Genomic DNA, 24,963 nt, shown 5'->3' on the forward strand with positions numbered 1-24,963 from the left:
TAAAAAAATAAAATGTCAGTTGTGCCAGAACAAAAGATAGAGGAAACAAAAGATAAATGTTTTGCAGGTCATTGAATGAAAAACGTTCATCTTGCCTTCTGTGACCAGATTAGTTCTATGAATGCTTGTGAGTTTGCTTGGAAGAAAATAGTGGGTTGACAATAACTCTGCTTCAATCTTAACTAGAATTCTTTTGAAAGTTGTGTTGATATAAAACAGTAAAGCAGTGCCCTCATGTTAATAGAGCAGAAGAACTCACAAAATAGTTGACAGTTTGCATCTAGGTTTTGTTAATTGTCAAAATATCAAGGATATTTCAGAAATATTCAGAACTATTAAAAAACAAAACAAATGTTTAAGTTAATAAAACAATTTAAAAAATTGAACGATATAATTAAATTCATCTTAAAAATGTGAATTAGAAGCCCTTCTCCTTTACATTGAAATGGATGGGCTCAAATGGCAATGGTTGAGGGATTTCATCAAGAACCTGTGGCATTGCTGGACTCTAGGATGACCCCATTGTTGGAGCACATTCAGGAAAACCTTAGTGTAGGCAGCAAGTATGGAAATTGTATGTTTACTATATATCAGAATCTCAAACTGAGTGGTACTTAAGTTGAGAATTTGGCAACAGTTTGACATGGAATGGCTATCATTTTTCATTTTTTAATGTAAAATTCAGCCTTCGGATTAAATTTAAGAATAAGAATACAGTCATCTTTAGGTCTAATAATAACATTAATAATTTGTCCGTTGTTGCCTTAGATTAATAAAGCTGAAATCAATCATAAGTGCTTATGTTTTGATAGTATTAGCATAGACTGTGTATGAAAGCTGGATATGTGAGGCATTAATCTTTGCAACATCAGTTCATGTAGGCATGGCTGATCGATGCAAGGATTATCATGTTTCCTTCATTAGCTATGTGAACAATCTATACATCATTCAGGGTGTACGATGCAGTGTTTCATAATGCTGTCAGAAATTTCTCCATTTCAGTATAAAGTCTCAAAAGTTATCGACCTCTTCGACACCCAAGTTTTACCTGGTATATTATGTGTAGTTGTATTATTATAGCGGGCAATATTTCAACAGACATCCATGCTTTGTAAAGGTGCACATCAGAGCTTCACTTCTCATGTTTTGCTAGCATAGTTGGTTCATAGGCACAGCACTGTGTCCAATATCGTTGGAATTCCTAGCTGATTATAAATTGTTCTTATAATCAGGACATAGTCCAGTAGAACAATGGCAGTTTCTTTAGGGTAACGTTGTTGATTTTTGCTTTTTAATTATGTAGCCACTTTCTTTGGTGTCAGTATTATTTTAAATTTGATAGCCTGAGTCTTCATTTGAATTTGTCTGTTACTTTGGTTGAGTCTGTTCACATGAACCTTTCCCCAGTTGATTTGGGGTTCTCTCATTCCTGTAACTAGTTCCCCATGAGAATCAGTGGCCAGAAACATTCTGGTACTCTACCATTGCTCTTGCTTATCATCCTCAGTGCTCCTCCACCAGCAATAATCTGTCTGGGTATGTAGGATCCCTCCATATGAGAGGTGAGAGGTGTTCATTTCAATGAAATGGCAATCCATGTAGTGAACAGGTCTTGGGCCCTAGAATTTGGGGTCTTTTCCTGGATTGCCCTGACAACCTTTGGCTGCTTGTCACCATCAAAGGTTTTTGCAATAACTTTTATCTATTTGTTTATTTATTTATTTAGAGACAGGGCAGGAATAGACCCTTCCAGCGTTTCCAGTCGTGCTACCCAGCAACCTCCAATTTAACCCTAGCCTAATCCCAGGACAATTTACAATGACCAATTAAGCTACCAATCGGTAAGCCTTTGGACTGTGGAGGGAACTGGAGCGCCCAGAGGAAACCCACACATTCCATGGGGCGAACATACAGACTCCTTACAGCTGACGCTGGAATTGAACCACGATGCCCCCGAGCTGTAATAGCGTCACCTTTTAAATGTCCTGAATTGTCAGATAGACTTAAATTAAAGGAAACATAAAAGTTAGTAATGTAGAAAGAGTTTTAAAAAATCTGGTGTAACTAAAATACCTTAAAATGTAAGCAAAGAATTATAGATCTAAAAATAAAAAAAAAATAAACCACATGCATTAACTAAGACATTTTAATGAGCTTGTTGATCAGCACCATCCTTGTTCCAGCCAGCTTTGACACATGTCATCATTCCTTTATTGCTGTTAAGAGTTCGACATGTGTGGTAAACTATGTATACCTGTCTGGACACGCCCCTCTGCGGACTGCTCCTGTGGCTCCTCCCACAGACCCCTATATAAAGGCGATTGGAGGCACTGCTCCTCCCTCAGTCTCCGAGAGTTTATTGATGGTGCATCAATATGTCAGTGTTTCTCCACTGGACCCCCATGGGACTGAGAGCCACTGGCCCTCTCCACACCTACTGGCTGAAAATAAATTCCATCTACATATTAACCAGAACTTCAAACTGTGTAAAACATGAATAGTGTAGTTAGTAAATGAGTCTTTATGAGGTATTTTATATCTGTTAACTCATAAGAGTTTGCTACTTTTGCAGGTACCATTGCCTGGAATGAAATGGGTGGATAACCACAAGGGAGTATTCAATGTAGAGGTGGTTGCTGTATCTTCCATTCACACCCAGGTGAGAACAAAGCTGAAGTTAGTTTGTACTTAGTTGTAAAACTGAAGTTCTTTTTATGTATGGAGCTCCAAGGATTGAGTTTGGGCTGAAAATTCGGTCTCAAACCATTTATTTTGTACTAAAGTGTCCCTTTAATGGAAATCAAATTAAATCAAGTCAAATCATGTTTACTTATCATTGGATACATTTGAACGAAACAGAATTCCTCGGGGGCCGAGGTGCATAATATACATTCAAAATAGCAAGAGAAAACGCTCATGCACTTGCAATGCTTGCACACATGCACACACTTACACAAGAAAACTCATGTACAGTCCAAGTCCCTGATGCTCCAGCTCCCGGGAATCCAGCCTGTACCACCGGAGGGCAGCCCTGATGGGAGAGGCAAGCTTCCAATCTAGCACAGGCTTGGTTATTATTAAGAGTTAACCAAAAGAATTTTGATACTTTTATATTCCATAGATGTGTGATAGCAGAAGGAAGCAAATTTAATATATTTTGTAGATGAAGGTTTTGACAGAAGTTCCTGAGGGATATAGAGATTTTAACTCTCCTAAGAACTACAGATACAGAAACATGTCCAGAAGGAGATGAGCATCCATGGTCCATCAAGTGACAGAGAAAGTGTAACACTGATCCACCAGGAATGGGAATTTGTTTGCCTGTTTCTCACTCTCAGAGTATGTACTTTTCTGGGGAAGCTCAATGTTTATTCATTCTCCCTAGTTAACTTTGTTTCTGGAACCACTGTGGCCCACACAGAGACACTTCTAGAAATCTAGAAAGTACCATTTGGATTTTGACTCAATAGGGATGAAGGATAAGCAATATATATCCAAATAAGGATAATTTTGAACCAGAGCTGGGAACAAGTGATGTTCACTCGTTTGAAAATTAAACTCAAGGAATCCCTGACAGTGTACATTATGTATGTTGTCAGTAGTACACTCCACAGCTATAGTGTGCAACTGCTACAGTGAAAATTTTTACTGCTACTTGTTAATATAGACTTCATTGTTTTCCACTTCTTGGTGGATTAATGAACGGACTGCTCCATTCTCTGAGTAAGTGTGATCTTTGTAGTTAGTGCAGACAGTCTAACCTGTTGGAATAAAATGGAGAAGGGTGTTAATGAAACAGCTGAAGATATTTGGGCCTTGCATATTTCCTTGAGGAAATCCTCTTGTAATGTCATAGGCTCAAAGAGCAATACAGCAAAGATACACGCTGTTTAGCTCAAAAAGTCCACGTTGACCACACTGCCCACCTAGCTGGTCCTAATTTCCTGAAATCAGCCCATATCCCTCTCAGCCCCTCTTCTCCATGTATTTATCCAGGTGTATCTTAAATAATAAACACATGAGATTCTGCAGATGCTGAAAATCCAGAGCAACACACATAAAATGCTAGAGGAACTCAGCAGGTTAGGCAGCATCTCTGAAAATGAATGAACAGTCAACGGTTTGGGCCGAGGCCCTTCATCAAGACTGGAAAGGATAAGAAGGTGGGGGAGGAGTATAATCTAGAACATGATGGGTGAAGCCAGGTGGGTGGGGAAGGAAGTAAGAATCAGGGAGGTGATAGGTGGAAAAGGTAAAGGGCTGCAGAAGAAGGAGTCTGATAGGATAGGAAAGTGGACAGTGGGAGACAGAGAAGGAAGAGGGGGCAACAGGGTGGAGGTGATAGGCAGGTGAGGAGAGAGGAGCCAGAGTGGGGAATGGAAAAGGGGAAGGAGGAGGGGAAAAATTACGTGGAAGTTAGAGAAATTGATTGTTATGCCATCAGGTTGAAGGTTTCCTAGATGGACTATGAGGTGTTGCTCCTTCAACCTGAGAGTTGGCAACATGGACTGACATGTTGGAATGGGAATGGGGACTGTAATTAAAATGATTAGCCACCAGGAAATCCTGCTTTTTGCAAAAGGAACAAAGGTGCTCAACAAGGTGGTCTCCCAACCAATGTCTGATCTCATCAGTGTAAAGAAGGCCACATTGGCAGCATCGGATACCCCAACAAATATGCAGGTGAAGTGCTGCCTCACCTGGAAGGTCTGTTTGGGGCCCTGAATGGAGGTGAGGGAGGATGTGAATGGGCAGATGTGGCACTTCTGCAGAAAGGAGAAAAGTGGTGTGGGGGTGGAGGGAGACAGACAAATGGACATGGGATTCTGAGAGGGAGCGATCCCTGTGGAAAGCGGAGAGTGTGGGGCAGGTAAAGGTGTGTTTAGTGGAGGATCCCAGTGAATGTATCTTAACCCTTACATACTGTTCGGATCAAATTTGACCAGTTTTGACATTTGACAGCAGTAAAAAAACACCATAAATGCCATTTTTTAGCCGAAATTTTATGACTTTTCCTAAAGTGACCCAAAATGTGCAAAAATGAAAATATTTTAAAATTTTATACTTTTGTACAGGTGCTACAAATTTTTGTACATTGAGGCTATTCTGGGTCAAATTTGACCTGTATCTATTGAAATGCATTTTAGATCTCTGAAACATTAATTAAGGATTAATCACCCATTTACTAATGTCAGATAGGCTATTTATACATTCTAAATAGATCTGTGGTTCAAAATTTGGTATAGACACATGTTATGAGGGGATTCTTGGGCCGGGTCAAAATTGACCTGGACCATACTGTGAAGGTATAGAATACGAGCAGGTTGCCTGGGTTAAATTATCTTATTGTACCTGTCTCAACTACTTCCTCTGGCAGCTTGTTCCATACATTCACCACTCTCTGTGTGGAAAAAGTTGCCCTTCAGGTCATTTTAAACCTTCCTCCTGTCACTCTAAATCTGTGTCCCCTAGTTTTGGACTTCCCTGTTATTGTTGTTAAATGCCATTGAGTTGTCATCGACTCATGGCAACCCAATGGATAGTAGCCCTAAATGAGTTTTGATCCTTACAAAGACGGCTCATTGGTGATAGCATTGTACTCATATCTGTCCTTATTGTGTCCATCCATCTAAATGGCAGTCTTCCTCTCTTCCGTTGTCCTTCCTCATTGCTGAGCATGATATCCTTTTCCAAGGAGCTGTTTTTTCCACATGATGTGCCCAGAGTATAATAGGCAGAGTCTGTTCATTTGATCCTGCAGAGAGGGACTTGGTTTGATCTTGATGAGGACCAGTTCACTTGTTCTGTGAGAGGTCCACGAGATGAGTAGTATTTTTCTCCAGTGCCACAGTTCAAAGGTATCGTTGTGCTTCCTACCCTTCTTCTTTACCTTCCAACTTTCCATGGATATAATGTCATTGAGAATGCCCTCACCTGTACCAGTCGAATCTTTGTATGTAGAGATAGATTCCTGTTCCTGAGGATCATCTCTAAATCCTTCATGGCTGCTCTGCCAAGGGCGATTCTTCATTAGATTTCTTGACTGCTTACTGCTTCGGTGTTATTCATCGATCCAAGTAAGTTGAAAATGTCAACCACTTCAATTTCCTCTTCATTAAGATTGAAATTGTTTGTGCTGCCAGTAGTCATAATCTTAGTCTTCTTCAGGTTAAGGAGCAGACCCATCTGGAGGCTATGTTCTTTTATACGTGCTGCATAGTTGAAGGTCTTATAGTCAATAAAGCATATATCGATGTCCTGGTATTCTTCTGTCTTCTCGAGAATCCATCTCATATCTGCTATGTCTCTTCTTCCCCTTCCTTTCCTGAAACCTGCTTGCACTTCAGCAAGCTCCTACTCTAAATAAGTTTGAAGTCTTTTCTGAATAACCTTTAGTAAAATCTTGCGGGCATAAGGAATGAGGGTGATTGCATGATAATTTTCACACTCCATCGGATCACGTTTCTTCAGTATTGGTAAAAACACTGATTCACTTGGCCATGACATTGTTCAGAATTGCAACAGCTGGGTCTGATTACTGTAGTATTTCAATTGGAATTCCATCAACTCCAGGTGCTTTGTTCTTTTGTCCAGCTTTTATTGTTACTTCAACTTCTTCTTTCATCACCGTCAGCTCCTGGTTGTGAGATATAAGATAAAGCTTTTGATTCCATTGATCTTTCTGGTATAATGACTCACAGTATTCCTTCCATTCTTTGATCTTCTCTGATTCATTGAGCATGGTAGCACCTTGTGCATCTTTCAGCATAACCCATGCGAGGCTGGAATTTTCTCTTCAGTTCTCGTAGCTTTCAGACATCTGATCTTGTCCTTCCTTTCTTACTTTACATTTCTACTTCTTCACACACATTATTGTAGTAGTTTTCTTTGTCTAGCCTAGTGGAACATTAGAAAGTGTGATTGAGAACTGTGACTGCTATCCTTTTTCCCTTAGCTTTGGCTTTTTTCCTGTGCAAATTTCAGAGTTTCTTCACTCGTCCATTTTGGACTCTTCTGCGTTTTTACCTTATGCAGAGCCTTTTCACACGTCGTGTACAGCATTCGTGATACTTCCCCACAATCCTGCTGGTGTCCTATCAGTTGTGTTCAGAGCAGCGAAACAATTGTACAGGCCATCTTTGAATTCTGATGGAATATTTTAAAGATTACATTTTGGTACCTTGGTGAAAAGCTAGTGCTTCCTTAAATTTACTTTGAGCTTGCATATTAGTAGTTGGTGGCCTGAGTCACAGTCAGCTCCACGTTTTGTTTTTGTTGACATCATAGAACTTTTCCATCACTGATTTTGCAGATATAATCTATTTGGTTTCTGTGTAATCCATTGGTAGATGTCCAAGTGTACAGTCTGCAATTGTGTCATTGGAAAAACATGTTTGGAATGAACAAGTTTAGAGTTTTGCGGAAGTCGACTAAATGTTGTCCAGCATCATTTTTGGTACCCAGCCCATATTTCCCAGCTTCTTGACCATCTTTTTCTCTCCCAACTTTTGCATTCTAATCTCCCATAACTATCAGTATATCTTGTTTGCACGTTCCATCAAGTTCAGCCTGCACTTGCTCATAGAAGTAATGTATTTCACCTTGCTCTGCATCTGTTGTTGGTGCATATATTTGTTCAATGGTAATGTTGATCAGTCTTCCTCGTAGATTATTTGAGATTAGGCTATTGCTGACTGCATTGTATTTCAGTACAGCTCCAGCCAGTCTCTTCTTGACTGTAAATGCACCATCATTCCTCCTGTACTTGTTGTTTCCGGCATAGTATGTCCAGTGTTGATTGGATTGGAAGCGTCCCACGCCAGTGCACTTCAGCTCACTGATCCCAAGTAGGTCAATTTGCAAGTGTTCCATTTCATCTTTTGCCGTCTCCAGCTTTCCATGATTCATACTATGTATGTTCCACGTACCTAAAATCAACACACCTTTGCAGCCTCTGACCTTCATTTCGTGCCCAGGAACATCAGCAATTGAAGGTCCCAAAGGCTTTACTCCAACTGCATCATACAGTTGGAGAAAACCTGAAGATGCTGGAAGTCCAAGAAACACACGCACACACAATGCTGGAGGAACTCAGCAGGCCAGGCAGTGTCTATGGAAAAAAGTACAGTTGATGTTTCGAGCTGAGACCCTTTGGCAGGTCTGGAGAAAAAAAGAGAAATAGATTTAAAAGGTGGGGGGAGGGGAGAGAGAAACACAAGGTGATAGGTGTTTTTGCTAGTGTTTCCGTGGCAAGATGCAGAAGTAGATCGCCAGGCCTTTCTTTGCGTTTGTATTGCTGCTACCCAGGTGGGTGGTTTGTCTTAGTGTGACACCTCGGTCGAGACCGGTCCATCATGGGAGACCCTGCCCTGCCAGTAGATGAAGTACCGATGGCTTAGCTCTCAGTATCGTTGATGCGCACAAGCCCTCACAGCACAACAGACTGACAAACCATGTGAGGGTGGTTTTCCCTACCCTGGGGAAAAGACCATTACCATCCACGGTACCTATCACACTCATAATTTTGAACACTTCTATAAGGTTGCCCCTCATTCTCCTACGTTCCAAGAAATATAGACCTGGTCTGTCCAGCCTCTCCCTATAACTCATCCCATCTGGTTCTGGCAACGTCCTTTTAAATCTTTTCTGCACCCCTTTCAGTTTATCTCTTTCCTAAACAGTGTGACCAGAACTGTACACAGTATTCCAAGTGTGGACACACTGCAACATGATGTCTCAGTGCCCTGACTGATGAATGCCGTTTTCAGCAAACTTCGCGTTGTACTCTTAGATCGCTCTGTATCATTACACCCCCTAGGGCCCTGCCATTCTTAGTACAAATCTTACACTGGTTTGACTTTACAAAATGCATTACATCACACTTATCTGTATTGAAATCCATTTGCTGCTCTCAGCCCACTTCCATAACTGATCAAGATCCTCTTGTAATCTACAATAACCTTCTTCACTATCAGCAACACCTCCTAATTCCGTGTCATCAGCAAACTTACTGATCAAGCCTTGTCCATTCACATCCATATCATTTATATAAATAACAAATAACAAGGGTCCCAAGACTGACCCTGTTGCACACTGCTACACACAGGCCTCCATTCTGAGAAACAAAATTCAGTTTTACAAGCAAAGCACTCAAAATGCTGGAGGATCTCAACAATCAGGCAGCTCCATGGAGGAGAATAAGCAGTTGACATTTAAGGCTGCAACCCATCATCAGGACTCAGTCAGAAACATCGACTGTTTATTCCTCTGCATAGATTCCTCCTGACTTGCCGAGTTCCTCCAGCATTTTTGTGTGTTGCTTATGTTCTCTGCTTAGTCACTTTAATACCTGTTTTCAGTTCTAGTCCCAGACAGAACTGAAGTCTGCATTGGTTAGCAGGTTATTACTGAGTATACACTGATGGTGGTGTCTTCATTCATTTCCAGGCGATAATGAGTAATCTGAAGTCCTGGATATTAGTTGGGTAGGATTTTTATCAAAAGAACCATGTCAATAATCACACACGAAATGCTGGTGGAACGCAGCAGGCCAGGCAGCATCTATAGGGAGAAGCACTGTTGACGTTTCAGGCTGAGACCCTTCGTCAGGACTAACTGAAAGGAAAGATAGTAAGAGATCTTACTATCTCTTACTATCTTTCCTTTCAGTTAGTCCTGACGAAGGGTCTCAGCCCAAAATGTCGACAGTGCTTCTCCCTATAGATGCTGCCTGGCCTGCTGCGTTTCACCAGCATTTTGTGTGTGTTGCTTGAATTTCCAGCATCTGCAGATTTCCTCATGTTAACATGTCAATAATGTTCAACTTTGTGCAGACTGGAGATATCGGAATTAATTTTGCTCATTTGAAAATAGGAAATCTGAAGAGTTATTAAATGTTGTGTAGAATAAATACTATTTTCTTGTTTAGTGAATTGTAAATGTAGGGAAAGATGTTTGGGGGGTATTTCTTTACTCAGTGGGTTGTTTGATCTCATAAAAATTTTAAGTAGATTTTGTTTAATTGGGACACTTCAGGACCAGTACATCTTGGCTGCCCCAATTAGCTGAAGTTTCATTGAAATAGCTAAAAGATGTATTTTTTAAAAACCACCATTTAATTGAAGAACAAATTATATATTTAAATGAAATACAGAACAAATTAGATCCTTAACAATACTACTACAGTGCTATAAAATTGTAGTTCTTAGTAGTTATCAACAGAGGAATTCATCCAGTGTACGCTACAATGCTCTTTTGATTGACTGTAAATAAACAAAATCAGTGCAGGTAATAGACTGACTTCATACAATGATTGCATCCTCCAAATCTTCATTTTCATTCTAACCTTCAAGATGATTGTCGATACCTTCAAATCTTTCATAGTTACTAACTTTTTGAAGTAATGAAATTGTTCCATTTTCTCTCCTGGCAGTTTCTGACCTCTCCAAGCTTGAATGCTTGAAACCTCAGTGAGCAAAACAGCTCCGATTGTCTTACTGCTTATTTCTTGCCAACTATCAGCGCCAAAACTCACTGCTTTTTGAATGCAAACACATGCAACTGACGCTATTTAAAAACTGTTCAATCTAAGCATGGTGTATGACCATACAAATGCATGCAACTGGCACTAGTTAGCATCTTCGGCAACAGTCTCCTGACCCATTAAGCAGCATAGTGTCCCAAATAAATGAAAGGAATCCCACCTATTTTCTCGATTAGGTTTTGCCCTTTTGAGAGTTATCCCATATAACTGGCGGTCTTGATTAACTATTCTAAATAACTGGAATCCACCTATTCTGTTCTCACATTGATATTATTCATTGAGACTAGCGCACAGAATAGAGCAAGGAATAACATCAAAGATGTTTTCATTTAAAACATAGAGTGTGAATTGTCAAATGGCAACAATTAATATGATTATGATCTTATTTTGCATGTTGATATCTCATTTCATGTACTTTTTGTACTTGCAACCTTGAAACCAGGGTTGAATCTGTTTTTTGATAAAGATATGAATTATTGTAAATGTTTATCCCAGGATTCATACCTCGACAAGTTCTTTTCACTGGTCCATGCCCTGGAGGAGCATGCTTTTCCCGTACGGATTGGAGATCTAAGAATTCTGGAGATCGACTTGGAGAATGAGTTGAAGAGCAGTATAGCAGGCCTTAGCTCAGCTCAGCTGGAGCCAGTTGTTCGATTCCTGCATCAGCTACTGGACAAACTTGTTTTGTTGGTTGTGAAGCCCCCAGTAATTGCTGGACAGATTGGTATGTCATTTGCATTATTCTTTATTTTTAAATGGACACTTTTGTGGGATAGTCATGAGTTTGCAATATTCTGTTGGCCATGGGCTGTGGTCTTAGAAGACAAATGTACATTCAGACATATTTGTGAATATATATCAGAAACAGCCAATTCCCAATGTGTGCAGAATAGTAGGTCTACGCTGACGTAGATACCTTTACTGTGTAAGCATTAAGTTTGCTACTGTTGGATCAGGGTAAGCAGAAGGATAAATTGTTTAAGTTTTAACCTTTGGTCACTAAACAATGACCACTGATGGGTTCTGAGCATGCACTCGTGTTTGAATGGATGTTATTCCAATAGCTAATACCTAATATCCAAGTTTCCACATGAATAATTTTTTTATTTAGCAATACAGAGCGGAGTAGGCCCTTCTGGCCGTTTGAACCACGCCACCCAGGAACCCCAGACAAACCCGATTAACCCTAACCTAATCACAGGACAATTTATAATGACCACTTAACCTACCCAGTACGCCTTTGGACTGTGGGAGGAAACTGGAAAACCCAGAGAAAATCCACGCATTCCATGAAGAGGATGTACAGAGACACCTTTCAGAATGGCGTCAGAATTGATCTCTGAACTTCGGAATGCTCTGAGCTGCAATAACATTGCGCTAACTGCGACGCTTCCGTGGTGCCCTTCTGTCGTGAAATGTTTGCGTGTGGTGCATCAACATCAGCTAGTGCTTGCAGGTCAAATGTCAGAAAGCATGTTACACAACGGGAAATGTATGTGGCAAAGCTGGTAATGTGTTTGTGGACTTGAATGTAAATTGGGTTACAGACATCAATGTTCTGAATGAGTTTATAAAGAGTAAGCCTAATTGAAATAATATTCCATTATTGGAATAGTTGTTTCTGCTGATTACATTGAACATTGTAGAGGTATAAGTAGTGAAAAGGCCACAGGCTATGGGTGTGGAAGTAGAAACATTCTTTGTAAGAATATCTTTGATAGGGCAAGACCAAGGTTACAATTGGGATATGTTGTAAAGGTTATTTTGTTGATGGCTAATGGAGGCAGAATGAAGGAGAAAGAGCATTCAGACAAAGGAATTTTAAAAAGTATGGACTGCAGAACTGTAGGATATGCAGGTCAGGACACTACGCGGCGGTAGGATAACCTAGCAGGTCATGCTGTTATCACAAAGAGAGAAAAACTGGGCTAATATTATAAATGGATAACTTACAGCAGAATTGACCAGTTTTGATGCAGACAGAGTTACTTGATAGAATTTTATATTAGGTCTGGAAGGTGGCAATGTGCCTGAACAGAAAGGGAGATACTGTTTATCAAGCTTACATTGGACCTCGTTATAACAATGTACGGGGATCAGAACGAGAGTGGAGGCAGAATTAAAATGGCAGGTGATAAGGAGCTGTGAGTCAGCTTTGAGGACTGAATGCTGAAGCCCTGCAGAGTAATCACCCGAATTGTGTTTATTTTCTCCACTGCAGAGGAGACCACATTGTGAACATTAAATACAGTTCACTAGACAGAAAGAGCAAGTAAAATCTGCAGGCATGACCTAAGTGCCCCACGCCAGCCTCTTTAATTCTCCATACCCACTCTGACCTTCCAGATGTTGAAGGTTAAATTGCAACTTTATGTTTTGTGATTGTAAATTGACATATACCATTTTTTCTTTCAGTAAACATGGGACAGCCATCTTTCGAAGCAATGACATCCATTGTGAACAGATTGCATAAGAATTTAGAAACAAGCCAGGACCAGCATGGCAGAAACAATTTGTTGGCATCCTACATTTACTATGTTTTCCGTCTTCCAAGCACAGAGTCAACCCCTTCGTCACCAGGTCTGAGTAAAGTCTCACTTTCTTCAGATTCCATAACTTACTTGATTAGTGGGTTTATTCTTTTTTCTTTTCAAATCATTTTTTTATTATTATTATTGTTATCCAAAAATACAAGAGTACATCAAAGTAAGTAACACAATGTCTCAAAAGAGAAAAAGAAAACAATATTAAGGATTGAAAAATATGGTGACACCAAAAAAAGAGAAGGAAAAAAAACCCTACTAAAGCAAGAAAAAGAAGACCCATTAGGTGTATTCTTTCAAGAATAATTACTTCAGTTCTATTCTTGGCTTTTTTTTCACAGCCAATATTATACATCTATGTACCATTCAATAAAAGAATCGTACAGATACCTGGCTTATGTTACACTTAGTTTTGAGCAATAAGAAAGGATTGATTAATTAATAGAGAAGAATTAATATATAAATTAGGAGGGCACACAAAATGTTGGCATTCATTGTGAGAGGATCCTGGTGAAACTGCATTGTGTATGATTCTTGTCACTAAGTGACGGTTGGAGGGGGTAATATGAGGTTTTACTGGATTGATTCCTGGGTTTGTGGGGATTACCCTCAAAGGAGAAATTAAACAGACTGGGCCCATACCCTCAAATTTATAAGAAAGAGAGGAGTTCATTGAAATACTTTAAATTCTTAAAGGGCCTTGACATGGTAGATGCAGTGGTGTTTCACATGGCTACCTGGTCTAGAATTTCTAGCTGTTTGAGAGCAATCTCCACAAACTCAGGCATTAATCCATTTGGACTAGAGGATGACATTATTCTTCTCCCAGAATGTAATAAATCCTTAAAATTATCTACCCAGTCTAGCTGTGGAGACTGAGTATTTACATGACGGAAATCAATATACTTCAGCATATTAGAAGAGTCAAGGGATATGGGATTAATATGGGGGAATGTTGCTGAGACCTGCTCTTTTGACTTCTTATGTTCTTGTGAGGCTGTGGCTATATTGAACAGACATCTCAAATCATCCCTGTGTCCTAGTAAGGCAGGGGTCACCAATCTTTTTTGCACCACAGACCGGTTTAATATTGACAATATTCTTGCGGACCAACTAATGGGGCGGGGGGGAGGGTGGTGTTAATCGCGACAGGAATATGGGTGATAAGTCAACTATAAGCCACTTATAAGTGGCTAATACACTCAATTTCTAAAAGGGTTTATCTGACGAATTTAATGAATGCAATATTAAACACAGCGTATATTTTCCTCGCATGAATATGGTGATAAAGTCAATTATAAGTCAATAGCATCATAACATTTTAAGTAACTTTTGGATATTAAACACACAGCTCATATTTTCCTCGTAGGAACGTATAAAATTATTGCAACACACCAATATCACTAAATCAGTGGGAGCCCTGGGCTTGTTTCCCTGCAACAAGACGGTCCCATCGAGGGGTGATGGGAGACAGCGATATTCGAAGGGGGTTCCTTATGTCCAGTATATTTTGCAATTTAGTTTTTGTGGCTCTCAGCACTTGCTCCTGTCCCACTTGCTCACGTTTTTTCCAATCCAAAAACTCAACGGGTTTGTCTTTAAGTGCGGGGTGCTTGGACTCAAGGTGCCGAAGCAGTTTTGAAGGCTTGATTGCCTCATTAGACAGCCTCTGGGCCCGAACTCCAGCTTCCTGCCCGCCTGCTGCCAGACGCCTTGGCCAGGTGCAGCTGGTCGTGGGTGGGGTGAGAGGACAAGGTAAGGGTTGGAGGTCCCCGTGTCGGGGCTGCTGCGGTTACAGTCCGGAGAGAGCGACCAACCGAGTGAGGAGTGCGACAGGGCGCGGGCCCGCCCTCCTTGTAGGTAGGGAGGATCTATCAGCCGACAAAAGTTTGGCTCAAGGGATGACTTTCAGTAGATCGCAGCGAGGTAGCTGCTGTGCTACTTACGAAACCCTGAGCCTGAATTAGGTCATCTGTGAATATTTTAGCACCGGGTTCCCCACGAACATTCGGTGTCCTAAACAGGTTAGAGGCGGCACCCATCTGTCCGCTCTCCAGGCCAGTATCAAGGGCACTTTTCGCCAGCCATGCAAGGCAGCTGGTTACCCTAGGCCAACCAGTGATCCCTCTAGGGTATCACTGCGTTTAGGCAACTGATGACCTCGCATGCATTCAAGTTCAACAGTAGGCGTGACAGGGAATGAGGAAAGGTACAGCTGACTCATATTGTTTCATATCGGCAAATCATATTGTTTCCTCGGGGCCCAGTAGCACATGCTTTGTGGCCCGGTACCAGTCGGGGACCATTGCAGTAAGGTAAAATCGGCCTATTAAAACAGGATATCCATTTTTTAAATTATTGGGCTTTGGTCAAGGACTTTGTGACCCTGGCAGTTAATTATGGCTTTCATTTAATAACTTAATTTGTCATTTCTTATTTGTTGCTTTTGTGTTCCAGTCTTCTTATAGAACATTTTAAAATCCCTCTTCAATTAGTCTGTAATAACAGATTTTCCCAGACCCACCTCTCTTTCACTGGATATCCTGACTGGAGTTGATGTTACAAGGAGCTGATTATAATTAATATCTCCGTGGTTGTCTTTCTGACGAGAGAAGTCAAAATTTCAAAAATTGTAAGGTTACTTTACAATGACTAAAGAGTTGACTGAGTGAATCTAAATCTAATCTATTCTCATTATTTAATAGTTCTTAAAATGTTCACTAGTTTATGACTATTTATCCTTGTATTTCCACGATGACCAACTTTTTCTTCCTATCCTGTATTATATGTTCCTTTTAAAACCAAATTCCCCAGTATTTTGGTTGTGTAAAACTGTCTGCCAAACCTTGTTTATACCTGGTCTTTGATTATTTTTGCCAGATTGATATCTCATTTTGCAGCACATCTGAATTTAGGCAGGGCTTCAGTCTGCACATATTGCTTATGATGAACTTCTTGCTGCAGGACCTGGTGGCTGTGTGTTAGGGGGATCTATGCATTATGCTACTATGGCACGTTCAGTGGCACGGCTAGCCAGCCTGAGTCTCAGTCGGTCCAGAAGTCTCAGTAATAGCAACCCCGACATCTCCGGTACTCCAGCCTCACCAGATGATGAAGTTAGGACAATTATTGGCAGCAAGGTAAATAGTTTCTTTTCATTATTGGCATGATATTTGTAATGAGGATTTTATGTAGTGTTTAATCTGAATTCATTCATCATTATTTCCTATGTGGACTTTGTTCCAGATTCATGAAACCACATTCTATTTAACAATAGTTAATATATCTGTTGTTTTTAATGTCCTGCATCTAATTGACTTGTTCCTCAGTGGGTCAAGCAGCATCTGTGAAACACAATTAATCTTCTGTCAGAACTGAGAAAGGTTAGAAATTGAACCAAGTTTTAAATTACAGAGAAAACAAAGGGGAGAGCTGTGATAAGGTGGAGACTGAAGGAGATAACTTGAGGCATTAAGTCTGTTTCTCATTTCACATATGCTGCCTGATTTGATGTGTATTTCCAACATTTTCTGTTGTATCTCATATTCCGATTGTCAGTCATGTTATGTATTTGATGTACTTCTCTGTTCTCTGTAACACCAGCATTTGGATTAATTAATTACATTTGTTACCTCCATAACTCTGTGGTTAAAATTGTGTTGCATAGTGTTCATCTATCTTAATGGAGATGTTTAAATACTTAAACAGCTTTGCAAGTAAAATCATTATTTTCCTGATGCTCCTGTTGTGTTCTGCAATTTCATCCCTCTGCTTCTTTTCAATTATGATGTTCTAGTGGATCAGATCGAATTGAACTGACTAGTTTCAGACCATGTAGGTTTGGAAAATTTGATCAGTATTTTATACTGAGTTAGCCTCTTGTAACTTGTAAGGAACCTTCTGTCGCTGTTTTGGGAAAAAGGCGAAAGTCAGTGCCATTGTTCTGATCATTGTCTAATGGCCCAGGCTGGAAAGTGTACACATCTGGGCATCACAGCAGTAGTGTTTGTATTTCACAGCAGTAAGTTATGTAATTCTGCTTTGTTGCTCTTTACCTTCAATCTTCACAGTCAAAAATAAAGAGTGACTATTCCCAGTTTTGTAAAATCATACACTAGAAACGATCAATATCTTGAGATGAGGATGGGAGAACAATATATCTTTATTAAGATTAATCTGAGATGGACTTTCTCAGACTTTCCTTATAACGTGTATGCTTTTGGAGAAGTTTAGGGATTTTCCAGCTAAATACTTTTAAATTCGCTTTTCCCTTTGCTTCGTTCACCTGCTTAGGGACTAGATCGTTCCAATTCCTGGGTTAATGCTGGTGGCCCAACTGTCCCATGGAGAAGTCCCCCCAGATCAAGCACTGAAGTAATGCAGGTTGTTTCAGATGCTAATATATCTTTTTTAGGATATTATTTTTACAGATCATTTTCTTTCACTTTCTTCCATCTTTCATTCTTTGGCTATTTTGTTTACTTTGGACAAAGCCTTTGAGTTTCAATGGTGCTTGCCTATGATTAATTTATTTCTTGTAAAGTTATCAGCCAACTTTTTTTTCAGCCATTTCCCATAGCTTTAAGCTTAAGTGCCTGTGCATGTCATTAAAATGCATGTGATATATGGTACATCAAGACATGATTGCATATGTTTCAAATGTATGTATCGTCACAATTATGAATTTCTGGTTATAGGCCAAGTAGCAATCCTTACTTAATTCTGGAATATGTTTCATTGTATATTTAGTAAATTAATTTATGTCTACTTATGCTGTTCCGCAAAATGTTGAAATTTCTCTAAATTTGCAAGTGCCTTCTATTTATTGTATACTGTATCTACCAGTGCTTGTTGGTGACATGGTCTCAAAACTGACTCATGTAAATTGTTTGCAATGCTCTTGTTATTTCTCTAACTCATTTCAATGGTGTACAGTGCTCTTGTTGGAATTAATTCATGTTCTTGAAAGAACAGAGTAATTTTATTGTTGTCTGATAGACATTATTTAAACTGAAGGGTATTAAACATTGCTCATGCAGCATATACATTTGTCATCCATTACCATCATTGAGAGAAAAGTCATGATTTATTGTGTCACATTATCCAGCATCTCTGTGTGTTTAGGAGAGTCTCACCAATGCAGAATTTAAATATATACATATTCTCCAGATTACAAGTGTATAGAAAACTAACAGGGATGAATTCAGGAAAGCTATGTTGTTGGCCTTGGTCAAATACTGTCTGCTAGCAGCTTGTTTTATTATCACCAAAGGAGACAATACCAGACCTTGGGATGGTGTTAAAGATAAAAAGACTAAACCTCAAAATCGAGTTGCAGGAAAGAGTGTGGATTATTTCTGATATGAATGTCTTTGAAAACTCACTGCTAGTGCATCCAGCCAAGTTCCCTCATTATGCTTACAAAAACGTTACTATCAGTGAAATAGTGCCAGCTCTGCTAATCATACAATGATTTTTCAAATTATGTGTTCCTGGTAAGTGGAAGTAAAAACTGAGACAGGCAAAAAATATTACAGTTTAGAAGTTCTGGTTTGGATTAAGGAATTAAGGAGGAAGAGAAAAGATCGATAATGTATTTGGCTAAAGATACAGAAAATGCTGGAAATACTTAGTAGGTCAAACAGCAGCAGTGGAAGGGAAACATTTAACGTTTCAGGGGTAATGGCTTTTCTTCAGAACAAGAAATATGGAAATGCAAGCTTGTCTTTAAGTTATTGGAGATGGGAAAGGATGGAGGCAAAGGAAATGTATGTGGTAGAGTAAAGACCATGGGAATTCAGGTGATACATATGCTTGTAGGTACTGTCTAAGAGAGGGTGTAAAAGTCCAGTATTATCTGAAAAGCAAACAATACAGATGCTGGAAATTTGGGGAAAAAATAAAACAGAGAATCCTGGAAACAGGCAGCATTTTAAATGAGATTGCTTTAAGTCAGAACTGGGGAAGAGAAACAATGAGAAATAAGAGTGTAGATGATGGAATCTGAAACACCAACAATTCGCTGGAGGCACTTAGTGGGTTGTGCAGCAGCTGTTGGGAGTGAGGAATTGTCAGTATCTTGGATCGAACCCTGCTTCAGGACTGAGAGAATGGAGAGGAAAGGCAGCCGTTATGAAGGGGAGATCTGGAGTAGGTGATCAGAGAACCGAGGAGGGGTGAAGGATGACAGGCAAATAGAGGGAGGTAGGGGATGGAAAGGGAGAGAGACAGGTGGATGACCACTTGAGGCAAACAGCAGAGAGGTAAGTGGGCTGAGGTGGAGTGAGGGTAGTGTTGCAGGTAGAGACTGCTAGGAGGATGATTAGCGGAGAAAATGATGTGAGAAGGGGACGGTTGTTGGAGGTGGAGGAGCAAACCAAGGAGGGAGAAAGACTGGTCTTTTTGAGAGACTGGAAGAGAAAGGGAAGGTGTTGTGTCTATTAGTGGGGTATTTTGTGCAGATTGCAGAACTTACAGATAATGGTTTGTTGAATGCTTGGTTAAGAAGAGTTTGGTGAGAGCAGAAGGGCAGTAAAGTTTTAAGTATTTCTTGAATTTATTTCAGATTTTCAGTATCTGCTCTGTTTTAGTTACTATAGAAGTATTATTAAAGCAAGTTCTAGAAAATATGATATGGAGCAAATGGGATTGGAGATGAGAGAATAGGAGGATTATCTATGTGTTTTATTTTTTTAAAATACTGGTTATTGGATCTAGCTGAACTGAGAGAGAAAGAATAAAATTAGTCAGTTTGACACCAGAATTAATCAGAAGATGATAGACTCAACCTAGAACAAGGAAAATGTTAAAGAAATAATTGGTTGTATATTGGTGGGGAACTTATACAAAAATTACTCTGCCTTGATTTTCCACCCCTTTGAAAGATAATTAAAATTTTCAATTAAAAACAACTTTGCGTAAAACACATGGTAGGTCTTAAACACGTCAAGGCCTTGATCTGCTGTAGTCTTACTTTCAGGGATAAACATTGATAACCCTTGTTATGGATGTGAAACTACAATCACTAGAGGTTTTAATTTCATAGCAGCCATTATGTGCTTCCAACTGTTGTGTGTTGAAATTAATATATTCATTTGTGCCTCGTCTTCCATCACCAATCTGTTGCCAACATTCATTCCACTCCATAGGCTATGGATCGAAGTAATCGCATGTCATCGCATACCGAGAGTACAAGTTTCTTACAAACGTTAACGGGACGATTGCCAACTAAGAAGGTAGCGCACGGTACTGTTGTGTGAGCCACATAAGGAATGTTGGATTAATCTACTCCAGGAAGTCTTGAACCTCGTCTCTAATTCTACTTTTTCAAATTTAGGAGATTCCAAGTCAGACCCAGATCAAGTTAGGCTTTGTGGGAGAATTTGTTGCAGAACCTATGGGCTAAAGTGACCATTCCCAGTTTGTGTGTTACCCAATGCCTAGTTGTCACACTGAGTGTCATACTAATCACTTAGCTTGGCTTAGCTCAATTTAATTCATACAAAGTTGCAGACAGCTTTAGGCATAATAATAGTTTTTTTAAAATCTGAGATCTAGTTGTATGACTCCAATGCATTTACAACTTGTTATTAATATTACCACTTTTCACAGGCTTTGATAGACACAACTACTGTCATTATTAATGATGACAAAATTTGTATGACATTCCATTGAACTATTTTCACATTTGTAGTAGAAGGTGATATCTTCGGTTTCCAAGAGATTTAAGTTTGCAATAAGAGTGATTAAAATTTGTTCAGAAAGCTTTAATAATTAAATAGCATCCTCTGCAAAGGGAGAGAATTTACTTTATAGGTAGGGAGGAATGGTAGATCTCTCATGGTATTTTTTTCCTCTCTCAAATCATAGTTCCATCCTGGATCTGCTGTGAAATGGCTGATCCTCTGTAGTAAAGTCACCATCTCGTTGCAACTAGTTTAGATCTGGCAGCATTAATACATTACTCCTCATTTTAAAATAGCATGTTGGATGAAGTTTTAATGCTTACTGTGTTGTGTGGTTTGTGTAACATAGCTATTGCACGAGGAGCTGGCCTTGCAGTGGGTTGTGAGCAGTGGGGGTGTGCGTGAATCTGCCATCCATCAAGCCTGGTTCTTCTTTGAGTTAATGGTGAGTGAAATAGACACCAAGCAAAATCTCTGTGGAAAACTAGCCCTAAGTTTTAAAATTCTGCTCTTTAGTGCTGAAGAGTTCACTCTTAGTTGAGGTAAACTTTGTGGAGAGGATCGTATTCTGGATTTTGCAGATTTGAGCTTTGAAAAAACCCCTGATTCTTTCTTCCACCTGAACCACAATTTTCACATTTGTACTCCACTTCAGGTTCCACTTCTAATCAGCCAAGTGTAAAAAAAGTGAGCATAACATATACAAAAGAAACTCATTTTTGAGATATATTATTGAAAAATGGATTATTAGTCATTTGGCACAGAAACAGGCCTTTTGGATCATCGTGTGTATGCTGAAGATCAAGAACCCATCTTTACTAATCCCATTTACCAGTATTTACGTAATACCTTCTATTATGCTTTGATGATTCAGGCTCTTGTCTGGATACTTAAATATGTGCGGTTCTGTGCTTTCACCACCCCTCTCAGGTAGTCTGTTCCAGATTTCAGCCACTCTCTTGCTGAAAAGATAATTTCTCAGAAACCCCTACAGCTGCCATTCTTTGCCCTCTAGTTTTAGGCAGTCTGTTTTCCTTTAAAAGAACATAGAACATTACAGCATAGTACAGACCCTGCAGCCCATGATGTTGTGATGACCTTTTAACAGGCTCTAAGATCAGTCTAAACCTTCCCTCCCAAATAGCCCTTCCAGTTTCCCTTCATCCATGTTCTCTTAACTGTCCCTACCATCATCCATAAACCCACCACTCTCTGTATAAAAGTCTACCTCTGACATCCCCCCTCCCTATACTTTCCTTCAGTTACATAAAATTATGTCCCTTTACATTGGCCATTCATGCCCTGGGAAGACTTCAGGATGATCCAATTGATGTTTGCAAGATTGTGATAGGATTTGACAAGGTGCTTGTAGGGAAATTGTCTTATTTGACATTTAATTATCAAGAAACTATTTTTTCTTCTGCAATCCCTTCAGGAAATTAGTAAAATAATAGGATAAGTTTCAAGGGATGTTAATGGAAGTAGAGAATATAACTATATTAAGAAAATAAATAGATTTGCTGTTGATGAAGAAACTATTTGGAAGAAAATGTAAGGTAAATGAATTTGAATTAGATTCAGAAAGAGAGAGGCCATTGAATCCAAGTAATGTTCTGATAATTCCAAAATTCAGGTTTCTAATTATGCTGTTTTGCACTCAATGTATAGGGCTAAAAGCACCCTGACAATTCTTCCTTTAAAATTATTAATATATATCTAGGAGTAATGCTGTGCTTAATGTGCTGTTGAACAGGTAAAAAGTATGGTGCACCATTTATATTTTTCTGACAAACTTGACATCCCGAGGAAAGCGCGATTCCCAGAGAGGTTCATGGATGACATTGCTGCGCTGGTTAGCATGATTGCAGGTGATATCGTTACAAGATTTCAGAAGGTAATGACTCAATTCATTCTTATTGCAGTATTCAATGTCCGGATGTGATAGAACCAAATTTAATCTTGGTTCTGTGCCACTTTGGCCAATCTCAGTCAGGTCATTGGAAAGTTAATAGTCTAAAGAGAAGAAAAGCAAAATATACTTTTTGTTTTTCATTGTTACCTCAAGTTCTGGGTGAAGGTAAGGCAACAACATAATATGGATTTTGTTACAACCCAGCTTTTCACAGCTCAGTAGACATCATAAGTAGATGTATTGGACAGGATGACTACTGGTTACTGTTTGGATAAGGAAGTGCCTTTAGAAAAAGAGGAAACATTTTAAGAATAATAAGAAAGGGGTAAGAATGACAGATAGTCCAGTTTAAGAATCGTGGACAATGAAAGGAAATTTTAATTTTTTATCTGTGTACGGTACTGATTTATAGTGAGAAATTTCCATTGTATTTCAAGATATGTCATGTATCATTATTATTTACTAAATTAAAGTTGCAGCAGAATACTGCTGGTGTAACTAATTAATCCTTTATTTCTAGGATATAGAATTGATTGAGAGACTAAATGTCAGTCTTGCATTTTTTCTCAATGACCTGTTTTCGGTGATGGATCGTGGCTTTGTCTTTTCACTTATCAAAACCTATTGGAAGCAGGTATGAAAATGAAGGTGTCTAAACTTGTGTTTGACCCTAGTTCTAAAGGATAAAATTGGTAGCAATGTGATGTAGGAACATTACAGAGTCATTCTTTGTTCCATGAAAGCTTTATAACTTTGATTCTATTTGATTTGTTACTGCAATTGACTCATCACTCCTACAGGAATGAAATGTAAATATTCACACTCAAAAACCCATGACCTTACTTAACCTATGTAAACAAAACAAAAATTCAAGGAAAATTTTGGATAAGGAAAATCAAATTTCCCAGGGAGCAGATACCTTAAGTTATTAAGTTACCATTAAATAAGACATTACTTTTTTAAAAATACATTTTAACATGAAATTTAAATATTCAGTTGGACTAAAAGAAAAAAATGTATTTGTTTAATAGCAAGTCAACCTTTCATGTTCCCATTTGAAAATTACTCCATGAAATACTATCACTGTTGGCAAATGCTGAAGCATGGCAGACAATTCACATGTAGCCAAGTCCAGTCAGGCATAGAAATATATTCTTGGTGACATTGATAATATGTGGCACAGGTTGTTAAGATTGTTTGTTGTTATGGATTGCTTGAATTTGTAGTTTGATAAAGTTTATCATTTTTATTTAAAATAAGATTTTGCTGTTTATTTCTGCAGGTTTCCTCAAAGCTTTATGCATTGCAGACACCAAGTATGCTTGTATCACTGAGATTAGACTTTCTACGGATCGTCTGCAGTCATGAACATTACGTCACCCTGAATTTGCCTTGCAGCCTCCTCACACCGCCTTCCTCTCCATCTCCTTCCGTATCTTCTGCAACTAGTCAGGTAGAATTCTTCATTGGCAATTGATTTGAAAGTTTCTTGTTATAACGCAGTCATAGATGATCAGATATGATTATTGAATAATATTCAATGTGATAAGGGATATGGAATTAGACGTAAGTAGGCAAAGTGGATTGAAAAGAGATTGGTAGAGGGGAGAAAGAATTGGAACTAAGGTCTGTCTCAGAACGGTTGGACGTGTGTCATGATGTCTCACAGGATTCTGCTGTGAGACAACTGCAGTTGTTATCAATACCTTTAAATATAAGAAGGATACTGTAGACTACAGGAATATTTAATGAGAAGATAATAAAATGCTTTGGTAACAAAAAAATAGTTTGAAATCATTAAGAATAAATGTGAGAGTAAATTTGAAAGTTAAAGAAAAGTAATAATTGCATGGTGGAATGATGTAAAAGAGTAAAGAGATTTGAAATTCAGGTTCACAAAATGTTAAAAGGGGCATCTCATATGGATATGGTCTTAAAATATAATGGGAGTGTGTCTTTGGTGATATAGCATTTTGGAAAAGTGTTGAGAAAATTAGATAAAAGATGGATTCAGTGAGTTGCTTTATAAGAAAATAGAATTTTTTTGCTTGTAACATCACAGAGATTTAGTAGATTTTTAAAAAATTAATAAATAATGGGGAAAGGTTAAGAAGAAACGAAGTGCTTCTAGCAAGTGAGTGAACTATATTTGATGGAAGTGGACATAGTTAGACCCAAGGTATTTTAAAAGAGTACAAAAGGAACTATTTTACACTCAGGTTTGAGAAGCAAGGAGCTATCCTGTATCAAAAGAAAAGTCAAAAGATTCTTCAGAGA

General features: G+C 38.9%; 1 protein-coding gene across 7 annotated transcripts in view; it reads left to right on the plus strand.

Moving 5' to 3' along the window:
* Positions 1 to 24,963, plus strand: part of dock7 (dedicator of cytokinesis 7) — a 185,727-nt gene that overhangs the window by 92,482 nt on the left and 68,282 nt on the right. For 3 of the 7 annotated variants that reach the window (XM_073063214.1, XM_073063219.1, XM_073063216.1), the window contains exons 19-27: positions 2,573 to 2,659; positions 11,039 to 11,270; positions 12,962 to 13,126; positions 16,054 to 16,229; positions 17,383 to 17,472; positions 21,124 to 21,219; positions 22,528 to 22,668; positions 23,207 to 23,320; positions 23,969 to 24,139. In XM_073063214.1, coding sequence (XP_072919315.1) covers positions 2,573 to 2,659; positions 11,039 to 11,270; positions 12,962 to 13,126; positions 16,054 to 16,229; positions 17,383 to 17,472; positions 21,124 to 21,219; positions 22,528 to 22,668; positions 23,207 to 23,320; positions 23,969 to 24,139 — 1,272 coding nt within the window. Of the gene's footprint in view, positions 1 to 2,572; positions 2,660 to 11,038; positions 11,271 to 12,961; positions 13,127 to 16,053; positions 16,230 to 17,382; positions 17,473 to 20,237; positions 20,325 to 21,123; positions 21,220 to 22,527; positions 22,669 to 23,206; positions 23,321 to 23,968; positions 24,140 to 24,963 lie in introns of all 7 variants that reach the window. The other 4 variants (XM_073063215.1, XM_073063217.1, XM_073063221.1 and 1 more) reach the window with 3 other exon arrangements.

This window comes from Hemitrygon akajei, chromosome 12 (assembly GCF_048418815.1).
Source record: "Hemitrygon akajei chromosome 12, sHemAka1.3, whole genome shotgun sequence".
NCBI lineage: Eukaryota > Metazoa > Chordata > Chondrichthyes > Myliobatiformes > Dasyatidae > Hemitrygon > Hemitrygon akajei.